General features: G+C 40.0%; 1 protein-coding gene across 1 annotated transcript in view; it reads left to right on the forward strand.

Moving 5' to 3' along the window:
* Positions 1-22072, forward strand: part of LOC124148422 (vacuolar protein sorting-associated protein 35-like) — a 100200-nt gene that overhangs the window by 50004 nt on the left and 28124 nt on the right. Inside the window, exon 12 of the mRNA XM_046519506.2 lies at positions 3581-3736. Coding sequence (XP_046375462.1) covers positions 3581-3736 — 156 coding nt within the window. The remainder of the gene's footprint in view (positions 1-3580; positions 3737-22072) is intronic.

The raw sequence follows: 22072 nt of genomic DNA on the forward strand, positions 1-22072 counted from the left end.
CTCTTCTGACAGAATAGATACCGCTGAGCCGTATCTATGAGTAGCTTGACTGGCACACCACTGATTGCGACATTTGCAAAGATTCCTTTTGTGACACTGTTCACTGTTAGAACCTGAACTTCTTCTAGTTCATAACATTCTTCACCTTCTACAACATTGACTGAAGAATATGGAAAGTTTCCAGCTTTCTTGCAAACTTTAGAAAAGCGTCCGATTTTACCACAACTCTTGCACTTTTCTTTCCTTGCAGGACATTTGGAATCATGAGCCAAATGTTTAGTTGAACCACATTATAAACAGCCCTGCTGGCATGATGTCTCTTTATTGTTACCATGGTGACCTTGAGCCTTTTGTACCACACCTTTTGGTGACTTGCCCTGTTTATCTACAGGCCCGAATCCATGTTTCTTGACGTATCTGACAGAAACATCCCTTGGTTGACTCAACTTACTGGTTCCCTGAAGAGCGCCCTCAACAACACGAGAAATCTCTACAGTGTGAGATCATTAACAACCTTTCTCTGATTTTTGTAAATTTGTTTTCTCGATCAGCTGATCCCTGTTAAAGTGTCTAGATGAAATCAAGCAAAATACATTAGGTGTGAAAACAAACTCTGTGCTCGAAAAACTGTACTTGTTTGAAATGTAAACAAAGCAAAATTCAGATTTTAGACTGTAGCATTTTCTCCTATTTTGAACTATCCTTTCGTCTGTTCGTTGAAAACATTGGCTCAACAATTTCAAAATGTGCATGGAGAAAGAATCGTAGAAGAATTAGCGAATTAAGAGTAGATACATTGCAATGATTTGATATTTTCAACAGAAGTTGTCCTCTGTGACGCCACGACTGAAGCAAAATCATGCACGACAACAACGGTATTTATCAGAATTTCTGACTATTTCCGTTGGTTTCAATGAAATATATAACAACAAATAACAGTACACAGATTGTCAGAATGTTTTTTTGATTACTTACATGTCACATTTATGTCTATACTATCCCTGGATCAACAAAATTCCCCTTGTAAAATCCTGCGTACTGTTGACAGCGCCATTTTGTAAAAGTCAGTCACCGGTAGTGATGTCATATGTCAACAATGTTGTACATATTTGGTGATTTCTTTGAGGTGAAGGTCTTCGAATGAAAGCTCACATGATCATTGTATCCTGCTATTTACAGTTTCAATTATGATGTAGATTTTGCATATCTTTTATACATATTTTATCAAACAATTAATTTCACTTTGGATTATTTGTCAATGTTCCATGTGAAGTTCATAGTTTGGTATATGATATTTCTATCCTTTAGACAAGTGTTAGAAGATGAAATGTAAATGTAACTGCAACATGTACGTATTTCTGGGGAGTGTAATAATCAATATTGTAAGTTGATATAAACAATGTCCATGAAGAGCCGTTTCATTTTATTTTATAACTAACAGTGAATATATTTTTTAACAAAATGGATAATATTTTTTGTTAAAAAATATGCACACATTTTAAGAAGAATTGTCTTGGTCTTGGAATTATTTTTTATGTCATTTGATATACAGAACAGTGATATCAAACAATTTGCTAGGAGCGCGTTAGTCACAAATGATTTACAAATTATTCCTCTCGTTTTGCATTATATAATCAAAGGGTTCATCCTATTTTAAATATTGTTTACTTTATTTCTCCAAGAATTGTAAAAAGTATAAAAATATAACCCGTGCCATGTACCCCGTTGGTGGAACCTTATACGATCATCCTAATAATTCTATACCAATTGAGCTTTCTTCACCTCTTTTATTGTATAATTCTGAGACAGGATGAAGAGAAATAATCACATAATAATAAACAAATACATGTCCAATACTGAATATAATTTTGTTTGCTTAAATATTCTTTTGAATATATGATTACGCAAAATTGATACCAAACAGGTGCTTGTCTTGTCTAATTAAGATGCATGGTATACTAACTTATTGTTTATATATTCAAGACATTATTGACATGGTAAAAGCAGTCATTTTATGTTGTGTTGAAAAAGCGTCATATTCCGGTTTACACATCAACATTTTCCATACCATGAACAAAAATTAGGGGAGATTTATATTAATCAAAATGCCAGTGTCGTCTTTCTTCAATGTTGTCAAAGGCACACAAAAAACAGCCATGACGTCAAATAGAATGGTGTCATTCTTTTAGAAATTCATTACATTTGATGATAAGGCTAGTGCTCCATTAATAATGGTGCAACATTCGTCAAATTACATTTACACAATCAGGAGAATGTTGGAATCTAAGGAGTAATTAATAGGTTAGATAGGGCCATCCATTTCGCTATTACTTCTTTTTTTATGAAGTATGATTTCACCATTTCTTGTGGGTTTTTTTATACCTTAATGTATACAGTTTCAATATCAATATTTGTGTTGGAATAGTTTAATTCCTCATGATTAAAACACAACCCAAATATATTGTCCTTACTCACAGCTAATTCTCACCAAGTGACCTGAGTTGCAATAAACTAGTGCTAAGCATAGCGGAGTTATGCCCCCTTTTCTTTGTATGTGTAACCTCTTAGTCACCTTTTGAAAATCAGTTTTCGTCATTTACTGCAGGCTATCTTTTGCATTGAATTTGAAGAATATTTATGTCGTTCTGATATTAGGCAGTATTTTGTTCACTCACAGTCACCGTAAAGCTGAAAAATAAAACAAATTGCTGCACAGTATTTTATTGGTGTACGATGAAAAGCAAAAAGATTTCCTATTTTTAAACACAGAATAATTTCTTGGACAACATTTACCAGTGTCTTTTTTCTACATCTCAGCGTAATCAGTGCCACGTGAGTGCAATTCTCGCACAAGCTTCACTTTCCGATCTCAGGAAAATGTGAGTCAGAATGAAAACTCGGCATCCAGCTGGTTAAGTAAATCTGAGGCTTATCCTAAGAGGCTGCTATGGGGTTGGGATGGGGGCGTGGGGTGTACCAAAAATTCAAGGTGATTTGTCCCTTGAATACTTGTCTGGTGGGCAGATCATTGACGAATGTCTGCAATCCTAAATCTAGATGATGAAAGGTTGTCAGTCCCGGATGATACACTGTACAAGCAGCCCTAGATATTGCATCATTTGAGACATTAGTGCCATATACATATATACAAATATATGTAAATATCACCAACAAGATAGCAGAAGTGATGTCATCAATGGAAAGTGACAACCTCTTTGTAAGCGGGCCCCCCATCTGGATTAGCCAATGTACTACCTTTATTACATCAGGAATCTGCATCTAGTTGATAAAGGTTATTGGATGAAAGAAGTGACGTTTTCGCACCTAGCACATTCGCAGTTGCATTAGTGAAGATGATAGGGTTTTCCGAAGAACTAATAGATGTGTTTGGCAGTGAAGAGGTCGTTTGTTAAAAAATATTTTTGATTTTATAGTACAATGGTAATTATTGTTTGATTTCTAGCGTGATATGGCTTGAATATTGCAAAAACCATACTCACTGTCACACACTGTTTTTGTATGTGGAAAATTGATATTGAAGTTGAAATAAATGCACTAACTGCTGTACCTTCTCTCTCAGGTTGATGCTATTTTGAATATAGTCAACTGTCTGGTCCAAGATCAGCCTGATCAACCAGAAGAGCCAGATGACCCTGAAGACTTTGCTGAAGAACAAGGCCTTATGGGCAGGTTTATTCATTTGCTGGACTCAGAAGATCCAAATCAGCAATTTTTGGTACGTTTTAGAAACCTCTATGTAGGAGTGACTCTGTGATGAAAACCACAACAAAATTGACTGGCGATAAGTTATTATTAAGTAAATGTTACCAAGAAATGGCCAGATGTTGTTGGTGAAGGTGGCCATAAATGTTACTCTTTAGAGAAATCAGGCAGTATTTTACCATTAAATACATTTTCACCAAGCAGCCCCACTTGTTCAGATTTGAACACTGCCACTGATGCAATTGGTTTACTCATGTAGAGACTTCATACTTGATGTATATCGAATCTACCCATACTTGATGTACAGTGTTCCCTCGTTATTGCGCCCTTCAATATAGCGCTAACTCGGTTATAGCGCGAGGTAAAGCATGGCAGTTATTAATACTCGATCAATTCTTTTTTTACACTATGAATCATAAATAACTCCTGAAACGTGCAATGTAGATCGTGTTAGGTAGGCAGAGCATGTATACTGTTTTGTTGGTCATCTACCTCTAAAAGGCTGATCATCTGTAACGCTCATCAATTATTTGGACCCTGAAGGTAGCTTTTTAGCGAGGGATCACTGTATATCGAATATACCCATACTTGATGTATATCGAATATACCCATACTTGATGTATATCTAATATACCCATACTTGATGTATATCTAATATACCCATACTTGATGTATATCGAATATACCCATTCTTGATGTATATCGAATATTCCCATACTTGATGTATATCTAATATACCCATACTTGATGTATATCGAATATACCCATACTTGATGTATATCTGATATACCCATACTTGATGTATATCTGATATACCCATACTTGATGTATATCTAATATACCCATACTTGATGTATATCGAATATACCCATACTTGATGTATATCGAATATACCCATACTTGATGTATATTGAATATACCCATACTTGATGTATATCGAATATACCCATACTTGATGTATATCTGATATACCCATACTTAAGGTATATCTGATCTACCCATACTTGATGAATATCTGATATACCTATTTTTAATGTACATCTAATATATCCATACTTGATGTATATCTGATATACCCATACTTGACGAATATCTAATATAACCATACTTGATGTATATCTAATATACCCATTCTTGATGTATATCTGATATACCCATACTTGATGTATATCGAATATACCCATACTTGATGTATATCGAATATACCCATACTTGATGTATATCTGATATACCTGTACTTGATGTATATCTAATATACCCATTCTTGATGTATATCTAATATACCCATACTTGATGTATATCAAATATACCCATTCTTGATGTATATCGAATATTCCCATACTTGATGTATATCTAATATACCCATACTTGATGTATATCGAATATACCCATACTTGATGTATATCTGATATACCCATACTTGATGTATATCTGATATACCCATACTTGATGTATATCTAATATACCCATACTTGATGTATATCGAATATACCCATACTTGATGTATATCGAATATACCCATACTTGATGTATATTGAATATACCCATACTTGATGTATATCGAATATACCCATACTTGATGTATATCTGATATACCCATACTTAAGGTATATCTGATCTACCCATACTTGATGAATATCTGATATACCTATTTTTAATGTACATCTAATATATCCATACTTGATGTATATCTGATATACCCATACTTGACGTATATCTAATATAACCATACTTGATGTATATCTAATATACCCATTCTTGATGTATATCTGATATACCCATACTTGATGTATATCGAATATACCCATACTTGATGTATATTGAATATACCCATACTTGATGTATATCTGATATACCCGTACTTGATGTATATCTAATATACCCATTCTTGATGTATATCTAATATACCCATACTTGATGTATATCGAATATACCCATTCTTGATGTATATCGAATATACCCATACTTGATGTATATCGAATATACCCATACTTGATGTATATTGAATATACCCATACTTGATGTATATCTAATATACCCATACTTGATGTATATCTGATATACCCATACTTGAGGTATATCTGATCTACCCGTACTTGATGTATATCTGATATACCTATTTTTGATGTACATCTAATATATCCATACTTGATGTATATCTGATATACCCATACTTGACGTATATCTAATATACCCATACTTGATGTATATCTAATATACCCATTCTTGATGTATATCTAATATACCCATACTTGATGTATATCTGATATACCCATACTTGATGTACCGTATTCGACGTAATAAGCGCCCAGGGCGCTCTCAAAATTAGAAAAGGGGGGCGCTTATTAGAATGAAATTTTGGTTAAAAAAAAGAATTGAAAGATCACAAAATTCATGGTTTGGCGAACGCAGAAAACGACCTGTGTCCGTATTTTATAAATACATGTCTCGTACAAATAATACCATGTGCATTCTTGTACGTATTAACTTAAAAATGAGCATATTTGTGATAACGCAGCGCCACATTTTACGATTCTTAAAATAAATCATCGGCGCCATTGTTCGGAAGTACAGGAAGTACAGGAAGTACCGGTAATCAGCAGGTAAATTTGAAAAATATAATATAAACATGCGCTTTGTGTTTGTGATTTTCAAAAACAGATGTTATTGTGTGTTTGATTATGAATATCCTTTCACATGTTATTTGAAAATTAAAAGCTGTCTGACACCGCGAATGCACAATTTGACCGACTGTGTCAGCGACACCTCACCTGTGCCTTCTCCGCTTGAATCACCTGGTCACATTTGGAAACAAGACACAAATGTGTATTTCTTTCTTTTGTACATTAGTCGTTCACTTTCATTATCAATCAGGGGAAGATAGACATTTCATCTTTATCAGAACGGAACAGACATTTAAGTTGGTACTCGATAATCTCTGCAGAGACCTCTTCACTGATTGGCTTAAAGTGAAAATTCCCACGCCTGTCTATCCAATCAGCAAACACCTCAAAACTGAGGGCATTGAATACATTAACAGCTGATTGACAAGCCGAGATGTTTGATAAACAAAAAACAACAACACTGAACTCAGAAAACTGTATAACTTTATGAAACAACAATGATGCTGCTTTCAACTGCACACACAGAAGAAATACTGCCTTATCTTTGTTGTTTTACGCCGCACTCAGCAATGTTCCAGCAATATGACGGCGGTCTGTAAATAATCGAGTCTGGACCAGACAATCCAATGACATTCACGAGCATCGATCTACGCTACTGGGATATGATGACATGCATCTACCAAGTCAGCCATCCTGACAACACGATCCGGTTAGTCGCCTCCTACGACAAGCATATATATTTGGCTTTTACGACAAGCATTAAACATGATAAATGAGAAAACTTCTGAAACTGGAAATAACGAACACAGTCATTCTGGGATTATGAATTAATGTCCCATCAATCTGTCACTTGAATTCTTTTTTTAACTGCTCAAGGATAGAGGTTTCAGTGACATGGGGAATCTGGAGACTCGTACTCGTCTCCGCTTTCGACATCTTCGTGCGCATCCTCAGGGTCACTCCATTCATTTACGGCGTCCAACTCCATGCGTAGATTATCCTGCTTTTGTTGATTGGCTTCAAGCTCCCCAGATGTCGGCTCATCAAATCCATCAAATGGGTCATCGGAGTCTGAGTCGTCTGCGAAGAGAATGGCATCTTCGGCCCCATCCAAGGAGTTGCTGATTCCACATTTAAGAAATGATTTCCGGACTGTGTCTGGAGACACAGAACTCCACGCCTGCTTGATCCATTTAAGGACCAAGGTTTTTTCTGGGGGCTTCCTGTTGTTTCCCTTCGTCAAAACAGGCTTGGCATTGAAGAGCCAGTCGTCGTACTGGTCTCTGTAGGCATCTTTGAATGGCTTGTTCCACGACACATCGCACGGTTGGATGCGGCTTGTGCACCCACCGGGGATTATAGCAAAATCGCTGTTGTAATCACGTGACAAGGATTTCTTTATGGCGGGGGTACGATGTGCTGAAAAAGAATCCCAGACAAGAAGCCTACGAGTTTGAGCATTTTGTCGCCAAATACGGTGCAACCAAAATTGCATTACAGCCTCGTTGGCCCAAGCTTTGGGTGTCATCATGACGACTACGCCAACAGGGACGTCTTTGATGGGACGAACACCTTTTAACAGGACAAGTGGGGGCATTTTAGTACCATCCGCATATGCAGCCAAACAAACAGTTAGTCTAGTTTTTTCATGTCCTGTGCTTGTCATGGTAATGGTTTTAGATCCTATTTCCTCCAAAGTTGAACTGCCAGGCATATCGACCCACACCGGGGTTTCATCCATGTTTGCGATTGCAGAGAGCGGGTAAGACTGACGCCTCCTCATGTATATGATGTAGCGAAGAAATGACATCATCTTGTCACTCAGTATAGCTTCACTTTTTTTACCAACATGTGTCGCTCTACGGAAACTGATTTTATTTCTCTTCATGAAAGATCTCAACCATCCGCAACTTGCTTTAAACGATTGGTTTCCACCATCCCTGTGCAAACGTAAGGCCTCTTGCTTTAATGCTTTCCCTGTAACACGTGTGCCTTTACTGTGACGATCTCTCATCCGTGTTAGGACCTTATTTTCAATGTCAGGGAAATCTATTTTTCGCCCAGCCCCAGATCGACGTTTACGTTTGGCTTTGTCACCCACAGTTTGCAATTCTTGCTTCTGTTTTAGCCATTCTCGCACACGCTTTCTATCGACCCCAAAATGTTTTGCTGTCAATGTAATGTTAGACTTTTCAGCAAACTGTATCACTTTTAATTTGAATGAAATGTCATAAGAGCAAAGTCTCTTCCCTTTGTGTGATGACAGATCGTCATTCATGCTTGCAAAGTGACCGTTACACTTACCACGATTTTGCACCTAGTGACCCCGTAGTAAATGTGTAATGAAGCATGATTGGTCAATATAGTAATCATGTGACTAATATTTATTACCTGTCCTGCGCAGTCGTTACTATCAATAAAACAAGCATGGCCGATATTTACAAGTTTGACAGCTCGGTTAGAGGATTTCATGTTTATCGTGATATGTGGCAGCCCAATGAAGGAGAAGTATTATCAACCAAAAGAGAACCTGAAAACCCATCCAATAAATTTGCGGTGTGTGTTGTTTATGGTGCGTGTGTTGTGGGACATTTGCACCGGGAACTGAGCAAGACACTTTCGTGTTTCACAAAGCATGGCGGTGTGATCACTTGTGTCATCACCGATCCAGAATATCAACATTCAGAAATCGCAGGAGGCCTCGAGATACTGTGTCAGCTACGCTGCTTAGGTTCACCAAGATTAGTTGCCCGACTGAAACAAGTTCTACAGTCAGAATAAGTAAGTTTTTTTGTACATTGGTCAATCGGAAGGGGGCGCTTTTTGGGATGTTCACTTGCCAATATATTAGCAAACACCGCCATGGGCGCTTATTAGAGCAGGGCGCTTATTACGTCGAATACGGTATATCGAATATACCCATACTTGATGTATATCGAATATACCCATACTTGATGTATATCTGATATACCCGTACTTGATGTATATCTAATATACCCATTCTTGATGTATATCTAATATACCCATACTTGATGTATATCGAATATACCCATTCTTGATGTATATCGAATATACCCATACTTGATGTATATCGAATATACCCATACTTGATGTATATCTGATATACCTGTACTTGATGTATATCTAATATACCCATTCTTGATGTATATCTAATATACCCATACTTGATGTATATCGAATATACCCATTCTTGATGTATATCGAATATACCCATACTTGATGTATAACGAATATACCCATACTTGATGTATATCGAATATACCCATACTTGATGTATATCTGATATACCCATACTTAAGGTATATCTGATCTACCCATACTTGATGAATATCTGATATACCTATTTTTAATGTACATCTAATATATCCATACTTGATGTATATCTGATATACCCATACTTGACGTATATCTAATATAACCATACTTGATGTATATCTAATATACCCATTCTTGATGTATATCTGATATACCCATACTTGATGTATATCGAATATACCCATACTTGATGTATATTGAATATACCCATACTTGATGTATATCTGATATACCCGTACTTGATGTATATCTAATATACCCATTCTTGATGTATATCTAATATACCCATACTTGATGTATATCGAATATACCCATTCTTGATGTATATCGAATATACCCATACTTGATGTATATCGAATATACCCATACTTGATGTATATTGAATATACCCATACTTGATGTATATCTAATATACCCATACTTGATGTATATCTGATATACCCATACTTGAGGTATATCTGATCTACCCGTACTTGATGTATATCTGATATACCTATTTTTGATGTACATCTAATATATCCATACTTGATGTATATCTGATATACCCATACTTGACGTATATCTAATATACCCATACTTGATGTATATCTAATATACCCATTCTTGATGTATATCTAATATACCCATACTTGATGTATATCTGATATACCCATACTTGATGTACCGTATTCGACGTAATAAGCGCCCAGGGCGCTCTCAAAATTAGAAAAGGGGGGCGCTTATTAGAATGAAATTTTGGTTAAAAAAAAGAATTGAAAGATCACAAAATTCATGGTTTGGCGAACGCAGAAAACGACCTGTGTCCGTATTTTATAAATACATGTCTCGTACAAATAATACCATGTGCATTCTTGTACGTATTAACTTAAAAATGAGCATATTTGTGATAACGCAGCGCCACATTTTACGATTCTTAAAATAAATCATCGGCGCCATTGTTCGGAAGTACAGGAAGTACAGGAAGTACCGGTAATCAGCAGGTAAATTTGAAAAATATAATATAAACATGCGCTTTGTGTTTGTGATTTTCAAAAACAGATGTTATTGTGTGTTTGATTATGAATATCCTTTCACATGTTATTTGAAAATTAAAAGCTGTCTGACACCGCGAATGCACAATTTGACCGACTGTGTCAGCGACACCTCACCTGTGCCTTCTCCGCTTGAATCACCTGGTCACATTTGGAAACAAGACACAAATGTGTATTTCTTTCTTTTGTACATTAGTCGTTCACTTTCATTATCAATCAGGGGAAGATAGACATTTCATCTTTATCAGAACGGAACAGACATTTAAGTTGGTACTTGATAATCTCTGCAGAGACCTCTTCACTGATTGGCTTAAAGTGAAAATTCCCACGCCTGTCTATCCAATCAGCAAACACCTCAAAACTGAGGGCATTGAATACATTAACAGCTGATTGACAAGCCGAGATGTTTGATAAACAAAAAACAACAACACTGAACTCAGAAAACTGTATAACTTTATGAAACAACAATGATGCTGCTTTCAACTGCACACACAGAAGAAATACTGCCTTATCTTTGTTGTTTTACGCCGCACTCAGCAATGTTCCAGCAATATGACGGCGGTCTGTAAATAATCGAGTCTGGACCAGACAATCCAATGACATTCACGAGCATCGATCTACGCTACTGGGATATGATGACATGCATCTACCAAGTCAGCCATCCTGACAACACGATCCGGTTAGTCGCCTCCTACGACAAGCATATATATTTGGCTTTTACGACAAGCATTAAACATGATAAATGAGAAAACTTCTGAAACTGGAAATAACGAACACAGTCATTCTGGGATTATGAATTAATGTCCCATCAATCTGTCACTTGAATTCTTTTTTTAACTGCTCAAGGATAGAGGTTTCAGTGACATGGGGAATCTGGAGACTCGTACTCGTCTCCGCTTTCGACATCTTCGTGCGCATCCTCAGGGTCACTCCATTCATTTACGGCGTCCAACTCCATGCGTAGATTATCCTGCTTTTGTTGATTGGCTTCAAGCTCCCCAGATGTCGGCTCATCAAATCCATCAAATGGGTCATCGGAGTCTGAGTCGTCTGCGAAGAGAATGGCATCTTCGGCCCCATCCAAGGAGTTGCTGATTCCACATTTAAGAAATGATTTCCGGACTGTGTCTGGAGACACAGAACTCCACGCCTGCTTGATCCATTTAAGGACCAAGGTTTTTTCTGGGGGCTTCCTGTTGTTTCCCTTCGTCAAAACAGGCTTGGCATTGAAGAGCCAGTCGTCGTACTGGTCTCTGTAGGCATCTTTGAATGGCTTGTTCCACGACACATCGCACGGTTGGATGCGGCTTGTGCACCCACCGGGGATTATAGCAAAATCGCTGTTGTAATCACGTGACAAGGATTTCTTTATGGCGGGGGTACGATGTGCTGAAAAAGAATCCCAGACAAGAAGCCTACGAGTTTGAGCATTTTGTCGCCAAATACGGTGCAACCAAAATTGCATTACAGCCTCGTTGGCCCAAGCTTTGGGTGTCATCATGACGACTACGCCAACAGGGACGTCTTTGATGGGACGAACACCTTTTAACAGGACAAGTGGGGGCATTTTAGTACCATCCGCATATGCAGCCAAACAAACAGTTAGTCTAGTTTTTTCATGTCCTGTGCTTGTCATGGTAATGGTTTTAGATCCTATTTCCTCCAAAGTTGAACTGCCAGGCATATCGACCCACACCGGGGTTTCATCCATGTTTGCGATTGCAGAGAGCGGGTAAGACTGACGCCTCCTCATGTATATGATGTAGCGAAGAAATGACATCATCTTGTCACTCAGTATAGCTTCACTTTTTTTACCAACATGTGTCGCTCTACGGAAACTGATTTTATTTCTCTTCATGAAAGATCTCAACCATCCGCAACTTGCTTTAAACGATTGGTTTCCACCATCCCTGTGCAAACGTAAGGCCTCTTGCTTTAATGCTTTCCCTGTAACACGTGTGCCTTTACTGTGACGATCTCTCATCCGTGTTAGGACCTTATTTTCAATGTCAGGGAAATCTATTTTTCGCCCAGCCCCAGATCGACGTTTACGTTTGGCTTTGTCACCCACAGTTTGCAATTCTTGCTTCTGTTTTAGCCATTCTCGCACACGCTTTCTATCGACCCCAAAATGTTTTGCTGTCAATGTAATGTTAGACTTTTCAGCAAACTGTATCACTTTTAATTTGAATGAAATGTCATAAGAGCAAAGTCTCTTCCCTTTGTGTGATGACAGATCGTCATTCATGCTTGCAAAGTGACCGTTACACTTACCACGATTTTGCACCTAGTGACCCCGTAGTAAATGTGTAATGAAGCATGATTGGTCAATATAGTAATCATGTGACTAATATTTATTACCTGTCCTGCGCAGTCGTTACTATCAATAAAACAAGCATGGCCGATATTTACAAGTTTGACAGCTCGGTTAGAGGATTTCATGTTTATCGTGATATGTGGCAGCCCAATGAAGGAGAAGTATTATCAACCAAAAGAGAACCTGAAAACCCATCCAATAAATTTGCGGTGTGTGTTGTTTATGGTGCGTGTGTTGTGGGACATTTGCACCGGGAACTGAGCAAGACACTTTCGTGTTTCACAAAGCATGGCGGTGTGATCACTTGTGTCATCACCGATCCAGAATATCAACATTCAGAAATCGCAGGAGGCCTCGAGATACTGTGTCAGCTACGCTGCTTAGGTTCACCAAGATTAGTTGCCCGACTGAAACAAGTTCTACAGTCAGAATAAGTAAGTTTTTTTGTACATTGGTCAATCGGAAGGGGGCGCTTTTTGGGATGTTCACTTGCCAATATATTAGCAAACACCGCCATGGGCGCTTATTAGAGCAGGGCGCTTATTACGTCGAATACGGTATATCGAATATACCCATACTTGATGTATATCGAATATACCCATACTTGATGTATATCTGATATACCCGTACTTGATGTATATCTAATATACCCATTCTTGATGTATATCTAATATACCCATACTTGATGTATATCGAATATACCCATTCTTGATGTATATCGAATATACCCATACTTGATGTATATCGAATATACCCATACTTGATGTATATCTGATATACCTGTACTTGATGTATATCTAATATACCCATTCTTGATGTATATCTAATATACCCATACTTGATGTATATCGAATATACCCATTCTTGATGTATATCGAATATACCCATACTTGATGTATAACGAATATACCCATACTTGATGTATATCGAATATACCCATACTTGATGTATATCGAATATACCCATACTTGATGTATATCGAATATACCCATACTTGATGTATATCTGATATACCCATACTTGAGGTATATCTGATCTACCCGTACTTGATGTATATCTGATATACCTATTTTTGATGTACATCTAATATATCCATACTTGATGTATATCTGATATACCCATACTTGACGTATATCTAATATAACCATACTTGATGTATATCTAATATACCCATTCTTGATGTATATCTAATATACCCATACTTGATGTATATCTGATATACCCATACTTGTTGTATATCTAATATACCTATGTGAAATTTTTCTGATAAATGCTTGGATTGGGTGAGACTGGCTCAAGGTTACACAGTTGGAACTAGACAGTAAAGCGTGTGTACACTGTGATGTGGGTATAACTATTAATCATTAACCAGCCCCCTGTAACATTTCATAGCTGATATGCCTCTGATATACCTTGGGCTTTTTTTCTGTTTTATTTTTGTGGGAGGGGTGTATATGTCAATATTACACAATATGAACAAGGTAAGAATTTTCTTTGAGAACTTGAATATGTATGATTTGAATTTGACTAATTAGCCAACACTTTAACACAGGACTACGGATTCTGTCACGAATAATTCTGTTTACCAAGTGATCAGCACTTCATTGTTGACCTTGATGTGTATGAACAGTAGCCATTTTACTCCGAGAAACTCGAAACATGATAAAAATTGTATAAAGTTTCCTCAGGTTACATGGGATTAATTCATTCAGGGGTGAGACAGCTAACCCATACCCTAACTCTCAACTAACCCTAAGGATTTTACAGGGGTGTTTAATCAGAAAGGAGTATGTAACCCTAATCATCATAAAGGAGGACTTGATCAGAAAGGAGATACAAGGGTTAAACATCCTTGTGCTTTAACCATAATAGTTCAGGGCAAAACTGTACATTTGTAAACCTATCCTATCTCACACTTTGCATTTCTTCCTTCTTCTTCGATCATATGTGGGAATGTGCCTGAATCATGTTTCCAGCTTCTGAAAATAAAAAGAGCCACCCACCCTGTTTGAAACATCACAGAATTGTTGTCCTTCGCCAAGTTGTTCGAGTATCCTAAATAATATGTGAAAGAAGGACTATCAACGTCCTGCTTGTAAAGAATGCAGACGTACCTATTCTACGTCGGATCCCCACTCATTATGTTGCAACTGTCTGGGACAGTGCACCCTGGGTTCCCAATGTGCGGAATGTCATTCCCTAACTAACTTGGCTTTTAAAGTTTACCTGCAACGTTGTCGTCTTCGTATTGCCGATTGCCGTTCCAAAGTAGGGGATTCCAAAGCTAGTACCAGCTCATCACGCCTTAAAGACAATCCTGTCGAACCTGTAATTTCTGTCACAGACGACACCCTCTCAGACAGGTTCCTTACAGACGATTTGTCCACTCGCGACCTGTCTACCACTCCACAAGAAGACATGCAGGTCGATGTGTGCTCGGTCTGTCTGTCCCCGGGGGCTAGAGATACGGCTGTCGATACGACTTCATCTCGGATTGTTTTAGATCGTCACACTTCGGTACAACATTCACCCTCCAAGACGACAGTTCGGCACTCCCGCTCCCACGATCAGCGCTCTCGTTCCAAAGATGGGCGTTCCCGCTCCAAGGATCCGTTTTCCCTCTCCCAGGATCAATGCTCTCGCTTGGAGGATCGGAGATCTCGCTCACAGGATTGACGTTCTCGCTCACAGAATCGAAGATCTCGCTCACAGGATCGGCATTCTCGATCAAGTTACCATGAGTGTCATCATTCCCAATCCAAATGGTCTTCAATTAACCACCTGTCGGACAGTTCTCTCTATGGCAGAGACCGGTCATCCGTCGTTGACTACCACCATAGCGGCTATCCTCACGGGACCTTGTCGGTGGTTGATACCTACACGACCCGTCACAGAGGAAACCGTCATATGCGCCGGACATGTCCGATTGGGAATCTCAAATGTCCGTTTTAAAATATTGCTTACCAGACATTTTAAAAAGTATTGTCCGGACATTCTTAAATTTTGACCGGACATGATCAACAGTTGGGACTGAGCAGTTTCTGTCTGCAGTTGCAACACAATGAAGATTAACTACACTGACAAGCTTTGTTTGTTTTGATTGCTGTAATCGGTCAATCACTGTAATAGGCAATAAACTGAGTTGACACTCATTAATCGAGGATTAATTACTGAGAACATCTTGTTAATTCGAGTGAAAGGTGTTTACAACTGTACATTAATACCTTGCATCATCGATGTACCTCATTATCCTCACAATGCTACGATATGTAACCTCAGACAAGAAGCGAAAGCGTGACGACAGCCAGTCGACCGATGCAGATCAGTCGAGCGGATCTGCCAAACCCTCAAAGTCTGGACGATCATTTTGTAAGTGGTGGCTAACGACTTTCACTTGGTTGACATACAATGAAGATTTGCAGATTTTATTGTTTTCAGTAGCTAGTCGTATATTGAATCTTGATTGACCGCCATTTTGCTTTCTCGGACGAACGATATCCATTTTTTTTATGGTCAATAAATAAGTACAGATGAAAAAAGTATTCAAATAACTATTGCTATCAACGATATTTTAGTATTTGTGATTAAATTATCTGTCTTGTTTTTAAAAAAATCTTTAGTTTAAAAAAACCCATTTCCCGTGAGGTCACGTGATAACCAAATATGGGATAATAGTCTCGATCCAAATGTTACAACGCGTACACTTGAGCAGACTCATGAATATAACTCATGAATATTAATTAGACCGTTCACTACGTTAACAGATCGTTATTATAACAGAAACAAACGTATGTTTTCCATGTAAATCTAAAATGATATTATTTGTTATTAATTGTCCGGTGAATTAAACAATTTAAATTGAAACAATTCATAATTCATCATATTATGAATACGTAAACTTGTAATGTGTGTGAAAAGTCGTACTAAAATACGCTATTTGAAGGGGGCGTGGCCTAAATGCAAATGTCCGATTGGGATTTTAAATTTTCTGGACCCCTGATGGGATGCCTCCCCGATCTACCATGACTCTTATTACCAGCGTCCGGATACCCTTACTCACGGTTTCTTGACTACCACTCTTCTGCCAGCTATGCCTACCCGCCTCACAGTTCACAGGATCGACGTTCGTCATCGTATGAAGAACGTGATTGTCGAAGTCATTCTCGGAGCCATTCTCGTTCAGCGCACAGATCGCCCGATCGTAATTCTTCTAGGTCCGCCCCTGCAGACCCTTGTCCACCTATCCTACCCACGAATTGGGATCAGAGGGATCAACAACAGACTTCGGAACCATCGTTTGACTCTCTTGTGAAAGCAATATCCACTGGACTCAACCTACTGATCCTGTTCCGGTTTCGGTTGCCTCCCGCTTGACCCCTCCCGGATCGGGTGGTTCGACCTCTACTTCGGGCAATCCTGGTATCGAGGCTCAACCAACTGACAGTTCACATCCGTCAGGCGTTCTTGACGATCCCTCGTCAACGCCTTCCTCGGTTGGGAGTTTTGAACCAGCGGACCTAAATCGGTCATGCATTAAATAGCTGATAAATTGCAGTTAAAGTGGAGGACTTCGGCTGCGGATAGGTTCTCTGGATTTGCAGTTCCATCGGCTAGTTCATCCAAGATCAGCTCCCTCCCAGACCAGTCTTCCTGGACATTAACTCTAACCTAGATACGGCCTTCGTGTCCTTTCGTCGATTACAGGATAGTCTCCATATCCCCCGTTTCATCCTTGAAGACACAGGCACTCATGGCATGTCCACTACGGTCGCCACCCAGTTTCTACTCTGTCTCAGAAGCGCTCAACCTCGTCTTACGTGGTTGAAGATCAGGACCTAACGCACTTGGATACCACAGTCAGCCGTACCCTCCCACTCGTGTCTACTAGTTTGTCAGCCATGGACGACCTCTCCGTCTCTCTCCACTCATTCCCAAGAAGAGGCCTCTACTCGGGGATTAATCAACCTTACACAAGACAAGCTTACGCAGATTTTGAACCTACGTCTCCAGAAAAGACAATTGGAGGATCAACAGAAAAAGGATCACCAATATCCCCAATTTGTTCTTGCCCAGCGCAATTTACGTGAGCTTATTTTTTCCCAGCCTAATCCCTTTCGAGGGTGCGGCAGAGGTCGAAGAGGTCAACGGGGCTTGAAGCCCTCCTTGGGTCGATTGGTCTCCTTTACCGGACCCAAGGGCGCTGGCGAACCTTCCCAAGAGGGAAGTTCAGCAGGAACTCCTTTTCAAATCGGCATGACTGGGAACTTCCGCCCTCAGCCGTTCCCGTTAAGGCCACACCCGTAGATGAAAGACTAAAGATCTTTGCAAGCAATTGGACCAAGCTCGCAGACCCCTTTGTGACGCAGCTTACGACGCTCCATCCCCATCAGAGAACATATCCGGCCAGGCAGCTACCAACATTGATCGACACTGTAAATACGTTACTAGCAAAAAACGCCATCAAATGTCACTTCCCGCAACCCCCGGGTTTTATTCCCTTATTTCTCTTGTCCCCAAAAAGGACAGTTTAAAACTACGGCTCATTATCAACATGAAGACTTTCAATGCTACATACCTTGAAAACCCTACCACATTTTCGCATGACGTTGATCGCGCTCCTTCGTACACTCATTCATCCCGGCGATTATATGGTCAGTCACGATCTCCAAGACGCTTATCTGCACATTCCCATCCATTTGGTACACCGTCAAGACCACCATTACCAATGGAAGGTGCTCCCATTTGGAATTTCTTCCGCCCTGTGGCTTTTTACCCTCCTGACCCGACCCATCTCGAAGTTCCTACATCTTCGCTGGATCGTGTTCAATTCTTATCTAGACGACTGCATTCAAGTTCACGCAGATGCCGATTTCAACTCGCCTTCACAATGCGTCTTTTCAGACAACTCAGCTGGCTAATCAACGAACAAAAGTCGGAACTCATTCCCACCCAACGTCTCCAATTCATAGGAGCCCTGTTCGGCAAGGTTTGATGTTCGTTCCCCACGACTGCTGGGTTAAGATTCAACGTCTCGTACCGTTAGCACTCAAACAGCCGCTTCAACTGCGCCAATGGCAACAACTCCTGGGCCTCCTAACATCGGTGCAGGCGCTCACTGTATGGGGTCGACTTCATTTGCACCTCAAGGTTTTCTCACACCCTTTATCAGGATCAATGATTGTCACACGCCGATCTCTCTACTGCTCAATCTCCACCCTCATTTTCAATGGTGGCTGGTCGCGTTGAACGTTTGCAACGGGGTCTCCTTGGCGCCATTCGTCCCGTTCCATGATCTGTTCGTCGACACTTCAACCATCGGTTGGGGAGCACATTTTCAAGATCGGCATGTAGCTGGGCGGTGGTCCGACGTATAACGTTGCCTTCACATCAACAATCCTGAGTTCAAGGCAGCAATTCTCCTGCCTCATGACGCAGCGGTAATTAGTTGACCAAGCTGCTCGTTGTATAACATATTCTTGTGTTCTTAAATACTACTAGCTTTGGCGTAACAGTGATAAATTATTGTATATAAATTATTGTATACACTTTCAACTCATTAAAAATATGTTTACTGATAGATTAATATCAAATCGACAGCCTTCTTCCAGTCCCGCTTCATCAACAATTCTATAATTGCGTACCTATTTTTGCGCGATTGTACTAATTGTCGTGGAAAAAAATCTTACCAAGATTATCATCCCCCGGTTGGTTGGCTTGCACACATATGTGTTTGCCAAAATCTAAAGCAAATAGCTTTGATTTTACTGTGAGTTGCGTATTTAAAAATATTGTGTACACTTTCAACTCGTATTTTTGCTGTTAGCTTATGGTTCAATTCTACAACATTCTTCCAGTACCGTCTCATCAACAATGGTTTAATTGCGTAACTGTGACTGCAAAAGTGCACCCTCCAATCAACAATACCGGAGGATTTTGTGAATATCGTAACTGCTCCTAATTTTCAGCTGCCGGACACGTCCAGATCTTTAAATCTGTGACGTCGATGACAGCACCAGCATCTCAAGAAGCTATGATGGGGATAGCACAGACGCAAGCCATGGTCCAGTCAATACCTTTGAGCTTTGTGTCTCAGTTACCTGCGCCGAGCACAGCACCTGACTACTACCCTAGCGCCTCTATTACGCACGATCAGCTTAGCGCTGTTCTAACATATCCAGCGCAGGCGTCAACACCATTCCCGTACGCTAATTGGACAATGGTCCAAGCGCTTCTACAATGATCCAGTCATCACTGATGAGCCTTGTCTCAGAGACCTGCACTGAGTGCAGTACTGCATACCAGTTAAGATCTCTACAATGACGTCAGCCCAAGGGCTTACAGTGTACTCGGCTACGCAACCGGCACATGATCAGCTTAGCAATGTTCCAACATCCTTGGCACAATTGTAAGCGCCTACAACTGCGCCTAACGTATACCAAATACCTAATGTGTTTTCTTGTACAGCGTACATCGCTGGGCATCGAGTACGGGAACATCGCCACATGGCTCCTTATCCAGGCGGGTCATCAAAGCCTGCGGATGGAGAAGGCACTACGCACCGGAGCAGATAACCGGCTTAGCACAAGTACCCGATTGAGTAGCAGACCATCTCGTGTCAGTAACGCCCTCCCCTGGTAAATAAGAGGGACACCACAAGGTCATTGGAGGAAGACTTCTCCAAACTCATATTTGCTCCGTCATTTAAGCCACCAACACCGTCAATGTTTGCCGTGGATCAGGATCTATCAGAGGATAACCCTATCCTATGGTGATTTTCTTACAGTGTCAGATTGACCACAGGAAAATCTTGAGCCCGCCCAGGCTGAGATTACCGTTACACCCAGACTTTTCAGGTTTCAAGGCCAGGCTGCTTCGTCAACCTTGGTCGTCTACTCTTCAATGAACAGATCACAGACACGCACGCCAAGTACCCAAAACGCTTGGAATGACACTGTGCTCAAGACTCTAGATCACGTCTCTTTTAGTCTATCCCAGCGGGCTGGCAAGTCAGGCAATTATAAGCCTAGAGGCGCATCTCTCAAGGAAGACCAGTATTTCTGGGAAAGGGCGTGGCAGAGACAAGTCTCAAGGACTATTACGTACTCATTGTACTATATCATGCTTTCCGTTTACATGTAGAGGTAACCCCACCGTTGACCACAGTTTGATTTGGAATATCCAACATAGACATACTGTTGGTAAGAAGAGCTGTAGAGTTGGTTCACAACCCAGTCTTTACATATCCCCATATCTGCCTGGTACCCATGAAGGACCCAGACAAGATGAAAATGATCCACAATCTCTCCGTTTTCAACGAACATTATCTGAAGTGTCCACATTATTGCCGCCTCACCACGTTGAGATCTCTAATAATCAACATCAATACGTTTGATTCTTGATCAGTCTCAACTATCCATCCCAATCGTAGACTCCTCAGGTCCAGTTCAATGGTGTTCACTTCCAATGGGTAGTGTTCCCATTTGGCATTTCAGTGACCCTATGGCTATTTGCAGGAGTAATGAAGCCAATAACTGCGTATCTACACTTGACGAACACTTGGTTCGAGTTGTAGATAGAGGACGATCTACTGTGTCATCAACACATGTAAACTTTAGTACGCCACCGGGAATTCACCAGGCAGACGGCTACTATATCTTTCTAACTGGGATGGATAATCAACAAGGCGAAGTCAGGAGTAATCTCCTTCCTATCGGCTTCAGTTCATAGGAGGCCTGTTCCAGATAGACCAGGATCTCCTATCTGTACCGAGGGACAGATGACACAAGTTTCTACGTCTGTTGTCATCTGCTCTACACCAACCACACATGCTTCGCCAATGGCAAGTGTTGCTAGGGTTACTCAACTCGGCTCAGGACTTAACTAGCATGGGCCGCTTACAACTGCGACCAATTCATCTTTTCCTGAACCCTTACATCAGGAGTCAGGATCCACTCAAGTCCATCACTCTACCGGCTAAACTAGGGCCTTACCTCAATTGGTGGCGTTGAATGTCTTCGGAGTCTCTTTATTCGGGTTTTCCC

This window comes from Haliotis rufescens, unplaced genomic scaffold (assembly GCF_023055435.1).
Source record: "Haliotis rufescens isolate VD_foot unplaced genomic scaffold, xgHalRufe1.0.p SCAF_19, whole genome shotgun sequence".
NCBI lineage: Eukaryota > Metazoa > Mollusca > Gastropoda > Lepetellida > Haliotidae > Haliotis > Haliotis rufescens.